Source organism: Bidens hawaiensis, unplaced genomic scaffold (genome assembly GCF_021521415.1).
Source record: "Bidens hawaiensis isolate Kalapana, Puna unplaced genomic scaffold, B.hawaiensis_p1.1 tig00003126_1, whole genome shotgun sequence".
Classification (NCBI taxonomy): Eukaryota; Viridiplantae; Streptophyta; class Magnoliopsida; order Asterales; family Asteraceae; genus Bidens; species Bidens hawaiensis.
Genome location: NW_027491168.1, coordinates 2,465,936 through 2,483,450, shown reverse-complemented (window position 1 = coordinate 2,483,450; position 17,515 = coordinate 2,465,936). Strand labels below are relative to the sequence as shown.

Here is a 17,515-nt window from a genome sequence, read left to right as displayed (position 1 = left end):
AACCGAATCACCGACCCGAAAATTTTTGGGTCCGTGACTTCGGCCACCGCAATAACAAAACCCAAGCTTCGCCACTGACGACACACAAGTTATAAATAGGTGAGTTAGTTAAAAGCTTACTGCCTACACGGCGCTTTAGCTAGTCCAATGACAATAACGAGCCTAACAAATACTGATTATCATCCACAAACAAACATTTAAATACTAGTATATTATATATTAGTTCTTAACCAACAATTCAAATCCAAAACATATCTTAAGATCATAAACCAGAAACTTTTAGGTAAAAATATAAATTTACATAAGAGATCCAAATCACTCTCTCTATATTTTCTACCTGTGTATCTTTGTTGGGGAGTAAAATATTCCTGTGAAACATATTGGAGACGTTAACGAAGGTAATTAAGATCATGCTGACGTGGATGATCAGGATCATCCCACTGAGTCTGATTCCAATACGACGGACCAACGGTTCCTGTTAAATCAAACAACGCTTCATCCGTACAATTATTCCACACTTCCGTACCAAGTCCACCGTCTGTCATCTTCTCCGGCAAACCGGTGAAACTCTCCGGAGGCGTGTTGTCCGTCAGCATCCACTGTTGCTCGTCGGAGTTTGATTCCTCTACAACGTCATGCAATCGGAACGGCGAAATGCCGAATTCCGGCGGCAATTGAGCTTCCGATGACGTCATCAAGCTTGTTAACGTGTTAATCTCCGAGAACATGCTGTTTGCGGCGGATGAGTGGTCCGTTAGCAGCGGATCAATGCCAGGGTTTGGAATATCAAAATATCCTGCGGTGAGAGGCACGATTCCGGTTGCCTCCGCCGTGTTGGCGGTAAGGCTAGAGCCGTCACTAGTCGAATTATCCGATTTTGACGGTCTCCGTACACCGGCGCACGAGGTAGGGTTTCTGTTACCGTACTTAGGTTTGGAACGTTTTTTCTTCCGGCAGCCGCCACCGACGGGGACGTTACGGAGGACTCCGCCTTTAGTCCAGTACCGGCGGCAGTTCTTACAGAAATGACGTGGCTGAGAGAGGTTATAGTTGTTATAGTAACAGAATTTGGTGTTCAACGACTCACAACGCGGACATTTTAACACCGGAGGACCGCTACCGTGCTGGTGGTGGTCCGGTCTCAACCGCCTATCTCCGCCACCACTACCGATTGAGTGCGAGTGCATCTTAGTTAAAAGCGCGCGAAAATGTTGTAAAACTTGAGAGAGAAATGGAGGTCACATTTCCCGACTTTCTTTGTTTCTCTCTAGAAATAGAAGTGAGAGAGAGAGAGAGAGATTATGAAATATCTGATTCAACTACACAAGAACTGGAGTATTATGTTTATCATGTCAAACATGCAAGAATAAAATGGAGTGAATTACGGAAACGACTCTGCCGCACGACGAAATTACAGTCACTGCCATTATTTGATGACGACACTGCCCCTAGCGATACCAGGTAGGCAGAGTTATAGTAATGATGGGTGTAGGTAGGGTGCTGCTCTTTGTAGGTTGCCCTTGTAATACCAAAAGACTTCTAGTTCTTGACGGTGAGATAAGACTGTAGTGATCATAAGGTCCTGAGTTTGAATTTTATAAAAGGGGGTGGTTTTTTCAAAATATTAAATTTCCTCTTGAATTGGTGTCTAGGTGGTGGATATGATCACTTCGTATCACTGATGGCACGATGATACTCTAGTGGTCCGTGAGTAATCCAAATTAGTCGTTAAAAAAAAGGTCGCCCTTGTGATATTACGTCATCTCACAAAGTACTAATATCGGTACCACTACCACGCTCGGGGTCATTTTCCTTTGGTTTCACTAACGACTGGGTGGTGTTTATGTTTGAAGCTGAAGTGGTATCGTGACTTGTAGGCACGCCGTTCACACTCAGAGCATTACCAATAGATAAATTTTTAGATGGTGTTCTTAAATGCCAACAAGATACATAGCCTGTTAAAATATACTATCTCTTATGTTCTCTCTCCTCTCTAATATATGTCATCTTACAACATATTCCTAAAGATTTTTTAACAAGAATTTTACTTCACCTTTTCTTATCCATCTCATCATTTTTTTCTTCCAATTCATCCTCTCTCCTCAAAGAATCTCCAAAAACCCATCTTATTGGAGATGGTCTGAGAGAGAGAGAGAGAGAAAATGAAGAAATTTAAATGATCCATCTAATAATTTATTTAACTACAAAAAGGATATTTAGTAAAATAAATCCAGCTTAGCTAAAATGCTTTAATAACACTAAATGACTAAAATCGTTAACAAACCTCAACATTTAAGAGGATCCAACATGAACCTTAATAAGTTTAAGACGTGAGAAACGGCTTATAAGACATATCTTGTGGGACGGATACATTTTGATATATACATACGTATGACAACTAAACGTCAGTGCTATTGATATGACTTCTATCTTGTGATGCCTTTTTAATCCCCCTGCATCTATAGCCGGAACCTAGATCTCTTGGTTCAAAAAACTTAAGTTTCTTATAAATTATAACTAAGAATAGGAAGAATTGAATGATAAAAACATGTGTGCTACCCAAATACTTTCGAATGAAAATACATGCTTTCCCCTAAACATTTTCAAAGACTAGTAACATCCTTTTCAAAAGTTAACTTTTTCATAGTTAAATATTTCAATTACGTAAACAAGTTAAGTCGTTTGTGAGTCATTCGTAATAAGTTTGTTCACAAATCAATCAGCCGGGGTTCAAACAAGCATAGAGCCGAGCGTGAGCTATTATTAGACCTTATTTAATAAACAAGTCTGAGCTCAAACTTCAATTACCGAGCTCAACTAGGCTCGGGATCCTAAATAAAGAAGAAATATACATCTCTTTCAAATGTTGCATGAAATACATTGTGCAACTTTCTTAAAAAATGAAGAAGAAATCTCTTTCAAATGGCATGAATATATATATATATATATATATATATATATATATATATATATATATATATATATATATATATATATATATATATATCAATCACAATTTTGCAGTACGTTGTAGTTTTTTGGCATGAAAAGAATTAAACAAAGGGAAAATTCGCAAAATAAGCATTTATGAAAACAATTTTCTAGTTTTAGGTATCATTTGTAAAAAATTTCAAAAATAGGTATTATAAACTAGTCGTGACGAGTAGTTTGTAGAAACCAATAAGAACTTGTCATATGTCCTTAAACTAACCGTAATGAGCACGTTCACTAATCATTTACTTGTCACGACTAAATAAGTTTTATGCCTTGTAATCAACGCTGACGATAATTCATAAGTCATTTAGTCGCGACGAATAAATTATAAGGTTAAACTAGTCGCGACGACTTAACTGCTAATAAAACTATTCGTGTAGGGAATGTAAGCTGGATAAACTATTCGTCGCGACTAAAGGGCTTATGAATTACTCGTGGACGTTGATTACGAGTCATGAAACTTATTTAGTCGTGACGAGTAAATAATTTGTGAACGTGCTCGTTACGGTTAGTTTAAGGGCATGCGGTAAGTTTTAATTAATTCTACAAACTACTCGTCATGACTAGTTTATAATACCTATTTCTGAAATTTTTTGCAAATGATACATAAAACTAGAAATTTGTTTTCATAAATACTTATTTTGGGAATTTTCTCATTAAACAAATAGACATCTTATGTATTTTCTAGTCGGCCTTACCATTTTGTATTATATTTATTCAAGGGAAGAGTTGAAATCTACCCAAAACTTATCCAATTTGTGCATATTGTTAACGTTACACCGTAAATATCATTTACTAACACTTGATGCATTAGAGCATTCTTCCAACCCCTCATTTTGTGTGAGGGGGCGTTTTTACAATTTAAAGAGTGATTCAAGATGTTGTGAGTGAAGAATTTTTATATTTTAGAAGTTGTGATTTTTCTCTATATTTGAAAAGTTACTGTTCATCCCATATAATTTTTTAATATATTTTGAAAGTGGTTGTGAGTGAAGGAAAGAGAAAAGGTAATGATAAAAGGTATAAAAAGTATTATTTAATTGAAATAGAGAGAGAAGATGTAGTGAGTTTTAGTATAATTTTTGATTTAGAGATATAGTATAGGATGAGAATGCTCTTATATATATATATATATTGGGACTTTATTGAGTTTTAAGAAATTTATTCTCAATTATACATTTAATTAAATAGATTAAATTATGTGACTGACATTAAATTTGATTTAAAATTAAATAGGAGAGAGAATAAATATGTTCAGTGATTACACTAATTTAAACGTCTGTTACACATATGTGAAAATTCGACTTGGTGCGTAAAAAATTCTGTAATTTTTTATGTACATGTAACCTACATATATTACGTATATGTAAAAAAATTTCAAAAAAAAATTATTACGTTGAGTTCTTTCGAGTTCTTAAAACTAAAATGGTTTTCAAAAGAGATATCTCATATATATATATATAAGATTAGGTTCATTTCAGAAGTGTTTCTTATTGCGAGAAATTAATTCGACCAATCACATTTTTTTCTTTTACTTTATCATTTATTTAATGGCAATGATGTTATATTAAAAGATCATGTGTTTTTTTATATTTGGTAGGTCATAATTAATGGAGAGGTTACAAATTTTTTATATTTTTTAATATATAGTTAAATCAACCAATATAGAATTCTTGATTTTTAAGTCAAATTCAATGTTGTCGATTAATCCATATTATTTTTTTTATTCTCCTAATTTGAATTTCATATATTTGTCCAGATAATAGTTTCAAAATTTAATAGTGCTGATAATTACACAGAGTACTTAAATGAACTTACATAGTACATAAATGAACATACACCTGAATAAAAATGGACACACATAATTAGAAATACCATCGACAAAGTATATATACGAACGTATACAGTACATAAATGAATCTACATATGATAAAAAAAATTACACATACACAGTACATAAAACCTACACAGTATATAAATGAACCTACAGATGATAAAAATTTATACATACACAATTTGAAATGCCATATACACAATACATAGTACATAAATGAATGTACACACGATAAAAATTAGACATACACAATTAAAATACCACCTACATAGTATATACTACAAAATAAACTTTTTTTATTACATTAAACAACAATATATGAATCCTACAAAAATTTTTATATCACAAACACTGTACGTTTATGTATCATACACACGCTATATATATATATATATATATATATATATATATATATATATATATATATATATATATATATATATGGATCCTACACAAATTTTTATATCACAGACACTGTACGTGTATGCAATATGCAAGCTACTCTGAAAAATAAAAACACTAAAAAAACAAGAAAAAAGACTATCATAATAATAGATGAAATAAAAGAAAATTAAATAAATCACAAATGAATTGAATTCAATTAAATATCAATCAATGAAAATTAAAAGGTTGAAGCTTTTAACAAGGAACATTGGGAGTTATACTATTCTTTTATTTTAATTGTGTTAAACAAGTTACCACATTACTTTTTATAATTAAAATAATCTTTATAATAAATACTTATTAATTGCAAAAATGCCACTTTCGTTAATGACCATTGATTAGTAATATCAATGGTTGAAATCGACTTCTCGAACTTCTCGCTATAATATCATTTCTCGCAAGATCCATCCCATATATATATATATATATATATATATATATATATATATATATATATATATATATATATATATATATAATATAAACCAGACCCCTAAAATCCTACGTGTCGCGATGCGGCCGCTCCCCCTTTTTATGAAGAGGTAGGTCCCAGCAGAGCCCAGTTGGACCCGCAAGACTCACCTTAAACAGGGACGTCTGCGCAGAGACCAACTGGATCCGCAGGACCAACCATGCTCAGAGAAGTGACGTCCTTACGCGCAGTATGCAAGCTGGTCCCGCAGGAAATGCCTCCCATGGTGAAGGACTCCGCCTGTTCCCGCAGCCTCGGACACAAGCCATGAGGGAAGGCCACCCGCGCAGCATGGCTACACGCACTAGGCACTTAACTCTCCCCAGTGTCACCTGAAGGAATGAGCAAAGGCGGGAGGGGGAAAACTCCCGCCTAAATGAGCCAGTCCGTATGATGGAGGATCTTTTGTGTGATACCTGACGAGGTACAGACAAAAGATCTGACCAAGAATGCGACAGCTCACTGACAGCAGCATGGCAGACAGCACGCCACAGCACTGTGACCAATAGCCGCCGCCTACCCACCAACTCCTGCCATACCACGTGCCTAGCCTGTTGTTGGCAGAAGAGGAAGAGTGCACGACACGCCTGCTCTGTGTCAGCCGCTACCTATCCACCACTCACAGGCAGTGCACGTGCATAGGTTACAGTTGGTAGCGTGTTGGGCCGGCTAAACCCCTTGGAAACCTACCTTCGGCTATAAATACCCCAATGGTATGATCATCTTACAACATCTTATCTTATCATATACCTGATATCTGCTCTAGCAATCTCTTAATATACTTTTATATTTAAAGAGCAATCTAGTCTGATTCTCACGCCGGAGGGTGGTCACAAGGAGGAACCCCCCCCCTTCTCAGTGACGAGCTCACGGTGTCTGTTTTGCAGGTTATCAGAAGAACCATCTTCTCAGGGTCTAACCCCTCGTGGGAAACATCTATCTAGCCCCCAGGTTACCCATAATCTGCCCGGGGTCACTTAGTGTTTCTTCATTGGCGCCATCCGTGCATAAAGCTAGAACTACAATTTTCTCCAGTTTTTTCAAAACTTTCTACAAAAGATGGTTAGAGAAATTCCGGTAACCACAACCCCAGCTATTGGGGGGAATACCGGCAACACAGTTTTTACAAACACTACTCCGGCTACCGAAGCCGGAGCAAGTGAAGTAAATTTTACGAACACTACCCCACTTACTAAAGCAGGGGCAAGAGCAGTAAATGACCGCCTACTGGGATCCACCGATACCCAGTTTGAAAAACGACGACTCCCCCGCCAGACTCTCGACGAAGTCAAGGCATGGGCGGAGGCACGACAAAAGGAATTCCAGGCTGAGTTGAACGAACGCTTGCGTTCCGTGCAACAGGCCGACGAATTCGAATACTGGGAGGATGACTCGGAGGAATCCGACTCCGACGCAAACCCTCGTCATAAGGCAAAAGGGAAGCGTAAAGAAACGGAAACCCAACCGAAAAGGCATTTTGGACAAGCCTTCAAACCAAAAAGCATAGATGGAAGTCCACGAGACTTCTCTAAAACGTTCAGACCAAACGTTACAAATGCAGGAACGTCCAAATTTGCAAGGGACATTGCTGAAGCAATTGCCCCGAAGAGTGCTAAACAAATGCCTAACATAGGCACATATGACGGCCTATCTGATCCAGACGATCATTTGAACAGGTTCATAGCGGGGGCAACCGTTAGCAATTGGACGGAACCCACGTGGTGTTACATGTTCCAAATGACGCTGGTGGGGGCTGCTAGGGCTTGGTTCGATCGTTTACCGGTTAACCACATTTACGACTGGGCAGACTTCCAGCAGAAGTTTAGCCAACACTTCAGCCAGCAGCGAAAATATACCGAGGAGCAATGGACAATCCTCAAATGCACACGGGAAGAAGATGAATCTCTGCCAAACTTCATCACTCGCTTCAACTCAAAGAAGTTAAGTTTGGGCAATATCAGCGAGGATCTTGTTCGCGCAGCCTTCATCCAGGGCGCGCAGGACCCAGAGCTTATCCGCACCCTAACGGGTAAAGATGGAATGCCATCCACATGGGATGGCATCATGACAGCAGCCAAACGCTATGCGGAAACGGAGAAGCAACTGGGTAGAGACCTTCCGCAGAGCACAAACCTTTACACCCAGAGGACGAGAGAGGACAACGTCCTCACCGCCCGATTGAACAAAAAACGGAAGCAAGGCATTTGGCAGTCAAGGGTAAACTTTGACACCTCATCCGGCTTACAGCACCGATTGGGTGAAAGGGATAATGTAAAGCCGCACCGGAACTCCAGATGGACGCCACTTACCAAAAGCGTCACTGACATATTTGCTACTGAAGAACTCCCATGGCCAAAGCCTCCAGTAATCCGACATCGTCACGATGCTGATCGGAGCAAGTACTGTGACTATCACAGAACAAAAGGCCACAACACTGAAGAATGCATAGACGTAAAAGACATGGTCGAAACATTCGTCAGAGATGGGACGCTCGCGCACCTCGTGGCAAAATAAAAGCTAAGCAGGCAGGTGCGTGTGGAACCACGGCTGGGGTAAACACGAATAAAAAATCAGCTTCAATAGAGACTACATGCTGCGTAAAGAACGAGATCCCGAAACAGGTGCGTGTCGGCTCGATGGCACTCCTGTCCCAACATGGAAGGGAGTTCAATTACACAGTTTGCATGTAATCAATTCCAATTTGTAAAGAGAAGGCCAAGAGCCACTTCTAATGGAAATGATTCTCTTTAAGAATATCGAAGCTGATGATTTTACATTTATACTTTTCTGGACACTAATATGCCGGTTTTCACCGCATAATTACGTGAAGTCAGTGAATGGGAAGGCGGTCCTACCCGCACGAACCCAATAACGTGACAAACCTTCACGCAGGTCAGTTGAAGGGGAAAAAAGTTCAGCACCCAAAAATGAAAGTGCCGGTCTATCCGCATGAATCATTAAGGAAACTGAATAATAACCTGTCAACAACCGCGCGTCGAACGGTTAAAACTATCCAACACTGGTGACGACATTCACATTACGTGAAGTCGTTGCGTGGGAAGGCGGTCTTACCCGCACGAACCCAATAACGTGGCAAACCTTCACGCAGGTCAGTTGAAGGAGTTCATCCCATTAAATGAAAGTGCCGGTCTATCCGCATGAATCATGAAAGGAAAATGAACACTAACCTATCGACAACCGCGCGTCGAACGGTTCAAAACAAAATTCTTAAAAAGGTAAGGAAACCTACACGCAGGTCAGGTATGGGTAAAGTTTTGCCATCCTAAGTGCAAGTGACGGTTCTACCCGCACAATCACGAAAGAGGAAGCAAAACTTCACACCTATTATCAACCACGTTCAAAGGTTAACTTATCCTCAAAAGGTAAGAAAACCTACACGCAGGTCAGGTATGGGTAAAGTTTTGCCATCCTAAGTGCAAGTGACGGTTCTACCCGCACAATCACGAAAGAGGAAGCAAAACTTCACACCTATTATCAACCACGTTCAAAGGTTAACTTATCCTCAAAAAGTAAGAAAAACCAGCACGCAGGTTAGATAAAAGTTAAAGTTTAGCCATCCTACCAAGTGCAAGTGACGGTTCTACCCGCACAATCACGAAGGAGGAAGCGAAACTTTAACCCACTATCAACCACGTTCAAAGGTTCTTATTCTAAACACTTGGAAAATTGCTATTTTAAACTAAGTATGCAAGTCATAAGTTTATAAAGCAAAGAATCCAATGAAAGGAATAACAATCGTATATTTCAATGATATATTACAACAGTGGCCGGGTAACTACCCGCCTAAAAGAAATCTATACAAAGCGAAGTCTATCTTAGCAGTGGGAAGGGACCTTCAGGATCAGGCTTCAGGGCCACCTCCGCTTGGACCAGCACCGTCAGAGCGCGGCTGCCCAAGGAAAGCCTTAAGGATGTTTAGCCCATCATCAGCAGCAGCAGCTTCGTTCACCTTCTCCACCACTGGATGCGGGAAGGCAGCGTACTGGTTCACAGCTTGGTCATAAGCAGCTTCAGTATTAACATTGAATAAAGGGAAGTTGGAGGGCGGAAAGCCTCTCTCAGCAAACCCTAGACCAAGCAGGAAGCCAGTCTTCTCCCCATCCTCATGAGAAGCGTTGAGGGCTGTGCTCATCGCATCGTCATAAGAGGTCTCTGAAAGGACCCGACGCACAACCTACAAAAGAATACAAGTTAGAACATTTTCTAATTACGAGCGGAAAGCGTAAAGAAAAAGATAAAGATACCTGAGGCAACGCTTCTCGAAGCAGCCATTGGAGGGTAGCTTGACTTTCTTTGTAAGCACGTTCGGCTCCGCTCTTATCAAGGTTGGCAAGTTGAACTTCCTTGGCGGCAGCCTCTTCGACGCTTTTGAGTTTCCTTTCAGTGCGGTCAAGCACCCCCCTCTGGTCAAGGATCTCCTGCAGCTTCTTGGCATCTTCCATTGCCAAGGCGTCATGAGCATGCTGAAGAGCCTTTAATTTGCATTTAAGCTGCTCATTCTCTTCGCGAAGCGGCTCAGCAACAGCTTCAGCCTTGGCAGCCCTCTCAGTTGAGTTTCGCGCAGTCTCCTTGGCCAGCCGAAGCTGTTCATTCACAGCTTGGGCAGCCTTGGAGCGGGCCTCGAGTCGCGCCTGGACTTCAACCTCGAGGGCCTTGAATGCCTTCTCCTTCTCGGCTGCGGCAGCGGCCAACTGCCGGTTCTCCTCCCGAAGAGCCCGCGCTTCAGATACATCTTTGGCGCGAGCTGCTTTTAACTTGTCGTTTTCACGACAAAGCAGCTCGACGCGGGGCTGCGTCCGGGCCTGGAGAACCCGAAGCTCATTGGTTAGCCTACCCTCTTGGTAGCTAGCCATGGCTTCCCCCAACGCACCATGAGGAGCAGCGTGGCGAGCCCAGTCCACGCACTCCACAGGGGTACGAAGGGTTGTTCCTCGGCGTATGTTCCATCTTGGAACATACACTTCATTGGAATCCGACACTGCAAAAGAAACAAAGGCAGTTAGGAAAAGATGATAAAAATATACAAAGGAAAAAGAACCCTACGTACCTGTAGGGTCAATAACAGGCCGATAGCCGCCAAACCCATCACCTGAACCTAAAGGAAATCCATCCAACAGGTCAGGTAGACGGGAAGGTGGCATAGATCGGCGGGAAGCCCGGCGCGTACCTGATGGTCCGGCCATCGGTGCCGGTGGCGCAGGTATAGTGGCAGCCGCTGTGGTAGCCATTGTTGGCGCCACCTCCTCAGCAACAGTAACCGCCGGCTCCGTGAAAGATGCTGTAAAAATTGCACTCACGGCCGGCGGAGACAACTTCTCAGCTGGAACAGCCTCAGGAAGGCTGGAACCAGCGGAAGCAGGCACAGACGCCTGGGTCGACGCCTCGGGAAGGCTGACCGAGCCTTCCCTCATTGGCGGGGGAATACTTGCTCCAACTCCACCCTGGAATGCGTCAACATCCACACCTGCACAAGCAAAAGTGTTAGAAAAATTTATTTGAAACAACAAATCTAGACAAGAATTATGGGGGCACTTACGGGGTTTCTTGAGCTTGAACGTACGGACGAGCGGGGGCGAACCCGATGGAGCCGGCCTCTTGACACCGGTAACAGTCGTCGTCGCTGCCTCCCCGGAGGTAACAGCTACAGCCTCCGGAGCGGTGGTCTCCTCACCACCGGGCTCCCCCGCCACCTCTGCACTATCTGACTCCGAGTCAGATAGGACTACCGGGTCGGCCGTAGAGGCCACCTTCTCCTTGCCTTTCCCGACGGCAGCCTTTTTCTTCCGCACCAGTGGAGGACCTTCTGCGGATTCCTCAGAAGAAGAAATGTCAACTCCAGCAGCAGGCACAGCATTGAGAGGTTCAGGGTAGAAGATAGGCTTACCTGGCCGTCGGTGGCTCAGGATCTCTTGGCCTGGCGGGTAAACCTCCACGAACCGACCCGCGGTCTGCTCTAAGATGGGCAACTCGTACTCGTCCAGAGCACGAGTACCCATCCGCGCGGGACCATCTTCCTCCCGCGGGTTCAGGAGCGACTGAAGATCGTTCCCCTCTGAAATCAACAAGAAAGTTAGAAAAAATCGAAGTCAGCAAAATGAAACAAGACGTACCATAAGGGACAGAGTTCGAACCATATTCAAGAACGATCGGAACCTTATCCGCATTCGCCGCCTTCCACACCCGGCTCATCCCCAGCATCACCATCGCCGACTCCAGAAAACGGAAAACTGGGGACTGGACCCGGGATATCTTCGAGAACCATTCCGCCTCCTCGTAGTTGAGGGCGGGAAGGTTCGGAAGCGCCTGGCCATTCTTGAACTTCATGGCGATGGGGATGGCGCGAGCGGATATGAAGAAGAACTCTCTTCTCCATGAGCGAAGACTCCGCTCGGTGGTACAAATCTTTAAACCCTTGATACGGGTTGTAAGAGTATACCACCCCTGGATGCACCTCCAAGTGTAGAAGGTCATCAGACGGTCAACGAGGGGCTCAAGGCCCAGTATCCGGCACACCCACTCAAAGTGCCGGACCTTGGCAATGGCCATGGGGTGCACCTCTGTCAGGTGCACACCGTGCCTCTCCAGAACACGGTACACAAACTTTGTCAACGGAAACCTAAGGTTTCCGTAGACAAAGAATGCAGCATAAACCCCGATCTTGCCACTAGGGGCATCGTACACAGTATGGTGGGGTTCAGGAAACTCAGGCTCGAGAGACTCAAGCATGAACTTCCTGACGATATACTGGTACAGATCGACAGGAAGAGAGCACTGGCATTCGCCAGCAGTCTTCTGGTCATCAGCATCATGAGAAGGCATGGTGGAAGAAAGATGAAAAGAGATTTCAGGGTAATGCTTTACTGAACAGAAAAATTCGCCGGAAATTACTTGAGAAGAGATGAAAGTGAAAAGTGTGAATTGCAAATAATCCTCTCCCCCTTTATATACTAATCGCAATTAATGCGGTGAATTTAATGCGAAGGAGAGAGAATTCGAAGGTGCAATGAAACTATGACACGTGGCAAAAAGCAGACTGGCAACAGCTGTTGACAGGACGTGTGCCAGTAATTTCGCGGCCACGCGCCCGAAAAATCGCGCCCACGCGCCTGAAAAAGCGTCTGGAATGACCATATAATGTCACGTCACCATAACTTCCTGCACGTCCTGACACAGTCAGAAGAAACCGTCGCGCGACGTTTCAGAGGTTTGGACTGTTCCTATCTTTCCACCAACCTTTCGAATTTCAAAATTCAAAATTTAAAAAGAAGCGGGAAAATACCCCCTTACCTTGGCGAACAAGTAACCATAAGACGGATGCGGGTACAGTGTTAAGGCAAAACCCTTCACATACCTAGCACCCGCAGGGAATTGAAGCCAAGAAAACCTTGGCGAACAAGTAACCATAAGACGGATGCGGGTACAGTGTAAAGGCAAAACCCTTCACATACCTAGCACCCGCAGGGAATTGAAGCCAAGAAAACCTTGGCGAACAAGTAACCATAAGACGGATGCGGGTACAGTGTTAAGGCAAAACCCTTCACATACCTAGCACCCGCAGGGAATTAAAGCCAAGTACCTCGGCAACCAAGTAACTATAAGACAGGTGCGGGTACAGTGTAAAGGCAAAACCCTTCACATACCTAGCACCCGCAGGGAATTGACGCCAGGAATACCTTGGAAGTAAAGTAACCGTAAGACGAGCGCAGGTACAGTGTTAAGGCAAAACCCTTCACATACCTAGCGCTCCGCTGGGAATTGAAACCAAGAAGGATCTTCTGGGCAATGCTTGCGGAAAAGGAAATAACATCCCAGCATAGCGGGAACGTCGAGAACTACGTTGTTTGAAGCTCCAGGATGGAATTGGTGGTTTTAACATAATTGATCACTATGTTCAAAACTACCAAAACCTCATGGAGAATCCACACAACTGGGACTCAATGCTCCTGACTTGCGAGGAGGTTACAGACCTACCCGCATCATACCCAAAGACCAAGCAGGAAACTCGGGCATTTCTGCAAGTGACAAGGACTTCCCATGGAAAACCTTACAAAACCCTTTTCAAAACCCTTTTAAGTCCAAAAGTTCACCTCACTTTATTAAACACGCATGAGAAGAACATTGGACTGGGGGGACTTGAAGAGGTAGGTCCCAGCAGAGCCCAGTTGGACCCGCAAGACTCACCTTAAACAGGGACGTCTGCGCAGAGACCAACTGGATCCGCAGGACCAACCATGCTCAGAGAAGTGACGTCCTTACGCGCAGTATGCAAGCTGGTCCCGCAGGAAATGCCTCCCATGGTGAAGGACTCCGCCTGTTCCCGCAGCCTCGGACACAAGCCATGAGGGAAGGCCACCCGCGCAGCATGGCTACACGCACTAGGCACTTAACTCTCCCCAGTGTCACCTGAAGGAATGAGCAAAGGCGGGAGGGGGAAAACTCCCGCCTAAATGAGCCAGTCCGTATGATGGAGGATCTTTTGTGTGATACCTGACGAGGTACAGACAAAAGATCTGACCAAGAATGCGACAGCTCGCTGACAGCAGCATGGCAGACAGCACGCCACAGCACTGTGACCAATAGCCGCCGCCTACCCACCAACTCCTGCCATAACACGTGCCTAGCCTGTTGTTGGCAGAAGAGGAAGAGTGCACGACACGCCTGCTCTGTGTCAGCCGCTACCTATCCACCACTCACAGGCAGTGCACGTGCATAGGTTACAGTTGGTAGCGTGTTGGGCCGGCTAAACCCCTTGGAAACCTACCTTCGGCTATAAATACCCCAATGGTATGATCATCTTACAACATCTTATCTTATCATATACCTGATATCTGCTCTAGCAATCTCTTAATATACTTTTATATTTAAAGAGCAATCTAGTCTGATTCTCACGCCGGAGGGTGGTCACAAGGAGGAACCCCCCCCTTCTCAGTGACGAGCTCACGGTGTCTGTTTTGCAGGTTATCAGAAGAACCATCTTCTCAGGGTCTAACCCCTCGTGGGAAACATCTATCTAGCCCCCAGGTTACCCATAATCTGCCCGGGGTCACTTAGTGTTTCTTCAGGAGGCCTCTTATTGATTTAACTCAAATTCATGGGTATGGGTCTTACCAAAACCAGATAGCTCTTAAACGGGTTATAATATCTCATTAAATCAAAAATTAATCTTACCAATTATTTGATATTAAAATCCTATAAAATAGGGATATACTAAAATTTAATATCCAATTTAAAAGAAACTGGTATTATTTATAATTAATAAACAATTTTATAGTAAAAAACATAAGCTGGTCATGGGTCACCAAATCCAGATAGCTTTTAAACGGGTTAACATATCATTTATTTATGAAATCCTTTCATCATCAAACCTTAATTATATTATTAACTTTCTTACAATAAAGAAAATTAAAATTCAAAAAATAAATATTAAAAAGTGAAAAATGTAAAACAACCATTCTCTCAAGCCATCAGATTGCTTTATTTGTAAGTGAAAGCTTCTTACGCATTGGACCCGAATTCACGGGTAAAGGTCTCCCCAAACCTAGATAGCTCTTAAACGGTTTATAACATCTCATTATATTAAAAATTAATCTCATAAAATATTTGATATGAAAATCCTATAAAATAGGAATATACTAAAAATTAATATCCTATTTTATTTAAAAAAAGATATTATTTATAATTAAGAAACAATTTTATAATAAAGAAAATAAACGGGTAATGGGTATCACCAAACCCAGATAGCTTTTAAATCGGATTATAACATATCATTTATTTGTGAAACCATTTTATCATCAAACCTCAAGTATATTAATTATTAACTTTCTTACAATAAATAAAATTAAAATCCAAATATACATATATATATATATTAAAAACGAATAATGTAAAACAACCCCCGTAATACGGGGGATAAAATCTAGTATATATATAAACGAAACCTTTACAAGCTCTCTGGTTGCTCCCTAAATTCTACCAAGCCACCAGATTGCTTTATTTGTAAATGGAGGTTTCTCATGCATTTGACCCGAATTCACGGGTATGAGTCTCACCAAACCCAGATAGCTCTTAAAGGGGTTATAACATCTCATTAAATTAAAAATTAATCTTACCAAATATTTGATATGAAATTCCTATAAAATAGGTATATACTAAAAAGTAATATCCGATTTTATTTTTTTTAAATTAAAGATATTATTTATATTTTTTATAGTAAAAAAAATAAACGGGTCATGGGTCACCAAACCTATATAACTTTTAAACGGGTTATAACGTATCATTTATTTGTGAAACACTTTCATTATTAAACCCTAAGTATATTATTAACTATCTTACAATAAAGAAATTAAAATCCAAAAAATAAATATTTAAAAACAAAAAATACAAAACAACCTCCGTAATACGGGGGATAAAACCTAGTATGTATGTGTATATATATAGGGGAAGGTTAACGTATAATAGTCTATACACAATAATCAATCAATGATTAAGCAAACAAGAAAACATTTGACCAAAATATACTGATAAGCATCTGGTCCACATACGTAAAAATAAAAGTGCGCCCCAAACATCTGGCAAAAGTTTTCTATACGGTTGTATAGCTCTATACGACTGTATAGGTTTTATGGTGTGTTAGATAGCAATACGAGCCATTTAACACCTATATGGCTCGTAAAGGTTGAAAAAAGCTGTTTTTTTGTCCCCGTCATCAGTTATTCGTAGCCTATATGGCCGTATAGGCCTATACGAGCCGTATAGGCATATGAGGGGCTGTGCATAAGGATAACATCCCTTCTTCTAATATGTTAAATAAAGAAACAAGATTTTTGTCTAACTTGAATCCCCTTTTTTTATGCTTTATCCTTTCAAAGTTATCATTTATGCTATGAACCGTCATTTATCATTTCCATATTTTGAGATTTTATATATCTTTATATCTACCTATTCTAATAAAGTAAAATAAATGTAGACACTTGTCATGTTTTGGTTAATTCTCACAATTTTTTTCCTTCCAAAACTAATATACATACCATAATATATGTAATAAATCAATAATTATTCACTTTCCTCTTACACTATATTTATATAATACCTATATATTTTTATAAATATAAATATTAACATATTATTTTACTATATATTTCAAAATACTTGGTGAATTCCAAAAATCAACAACAAATCATGTTTCTCAAATGAAAATTGTTTCGGGTATTTTGTGGAACTTAAATTTGATTTTATGGGACAAAAGTTGGTAAATAGATTGTTTGGTACAAGTTAACTACATTTAGATAAAAATTTGTTACGGGTCAAAAACAAAAATTTTGAGTATTTTTAAAAGTTTGAGAATGCAAATTAAATTTATCGTCAAATTTGTTATGGGTTCAAGTGTTGACTTTAAAATGTCAAAAGTATGAAAGTTGGAATTTTAAACATGATTCGGGTTTCAAATTTATTTTTAAGGGCATTTTTTGAAATAATTAAAAGGTTCAGGATTTGACAAATTGACTATTTTTCTTCAACTATTAAAATTTAAGAAAAGATTGCGAACACTTTCGACATACCACCCTCATGCCTATCAATGCTTCTAACTTTTATTAAATTTGAAATGTTTATGTCAACATTAATTTTTCCTTCAATTGTGATCAGAACGTTGTATGGGAAACATGTCATGCAAAACTATGCTCAAATGAAACAAAATATTCATAAAATTGAATGGGTTAACATGTTATTGTTTATGTTGTCATTATGACAAA

The 17,515-nt window shown here is 40.9% G+C and overlaps 1 protein-coding gene across 1 annotated transcript; it reads right to left on the bottom strand.

Moving 5' to 3' along the window:
• Positions 1-334: 334 nt before the first annotated feature.
• LOC143622367 (dof zinc finger protein DOF5.4-like) lies at positions 335-1,187 on the bottom strand. Its single transcript, XM_077093544.1, has one exon. The coding sequence runs from the start codon at positions 1,185-1,187 to the stop codon at positions 390-392; it is 798 nt and encodes a 265-aa protein (XP_076949659.1). The 3' UTR covers positions 335-389.
• Between the last annotated feature and the right edge of the window lie 16,328 nt (positions 1,188-17,515).

Bases quoted from the DNA above. Each gene is read 5' to 3' on its own strand.
- LOC143622367 (XM_077093544.1), bottom strand. From the start codon at position 1,187: ATGCACTCGCACTCAATCGGTAGTGGTGGCGGAGATAGGCGGTTGAGA.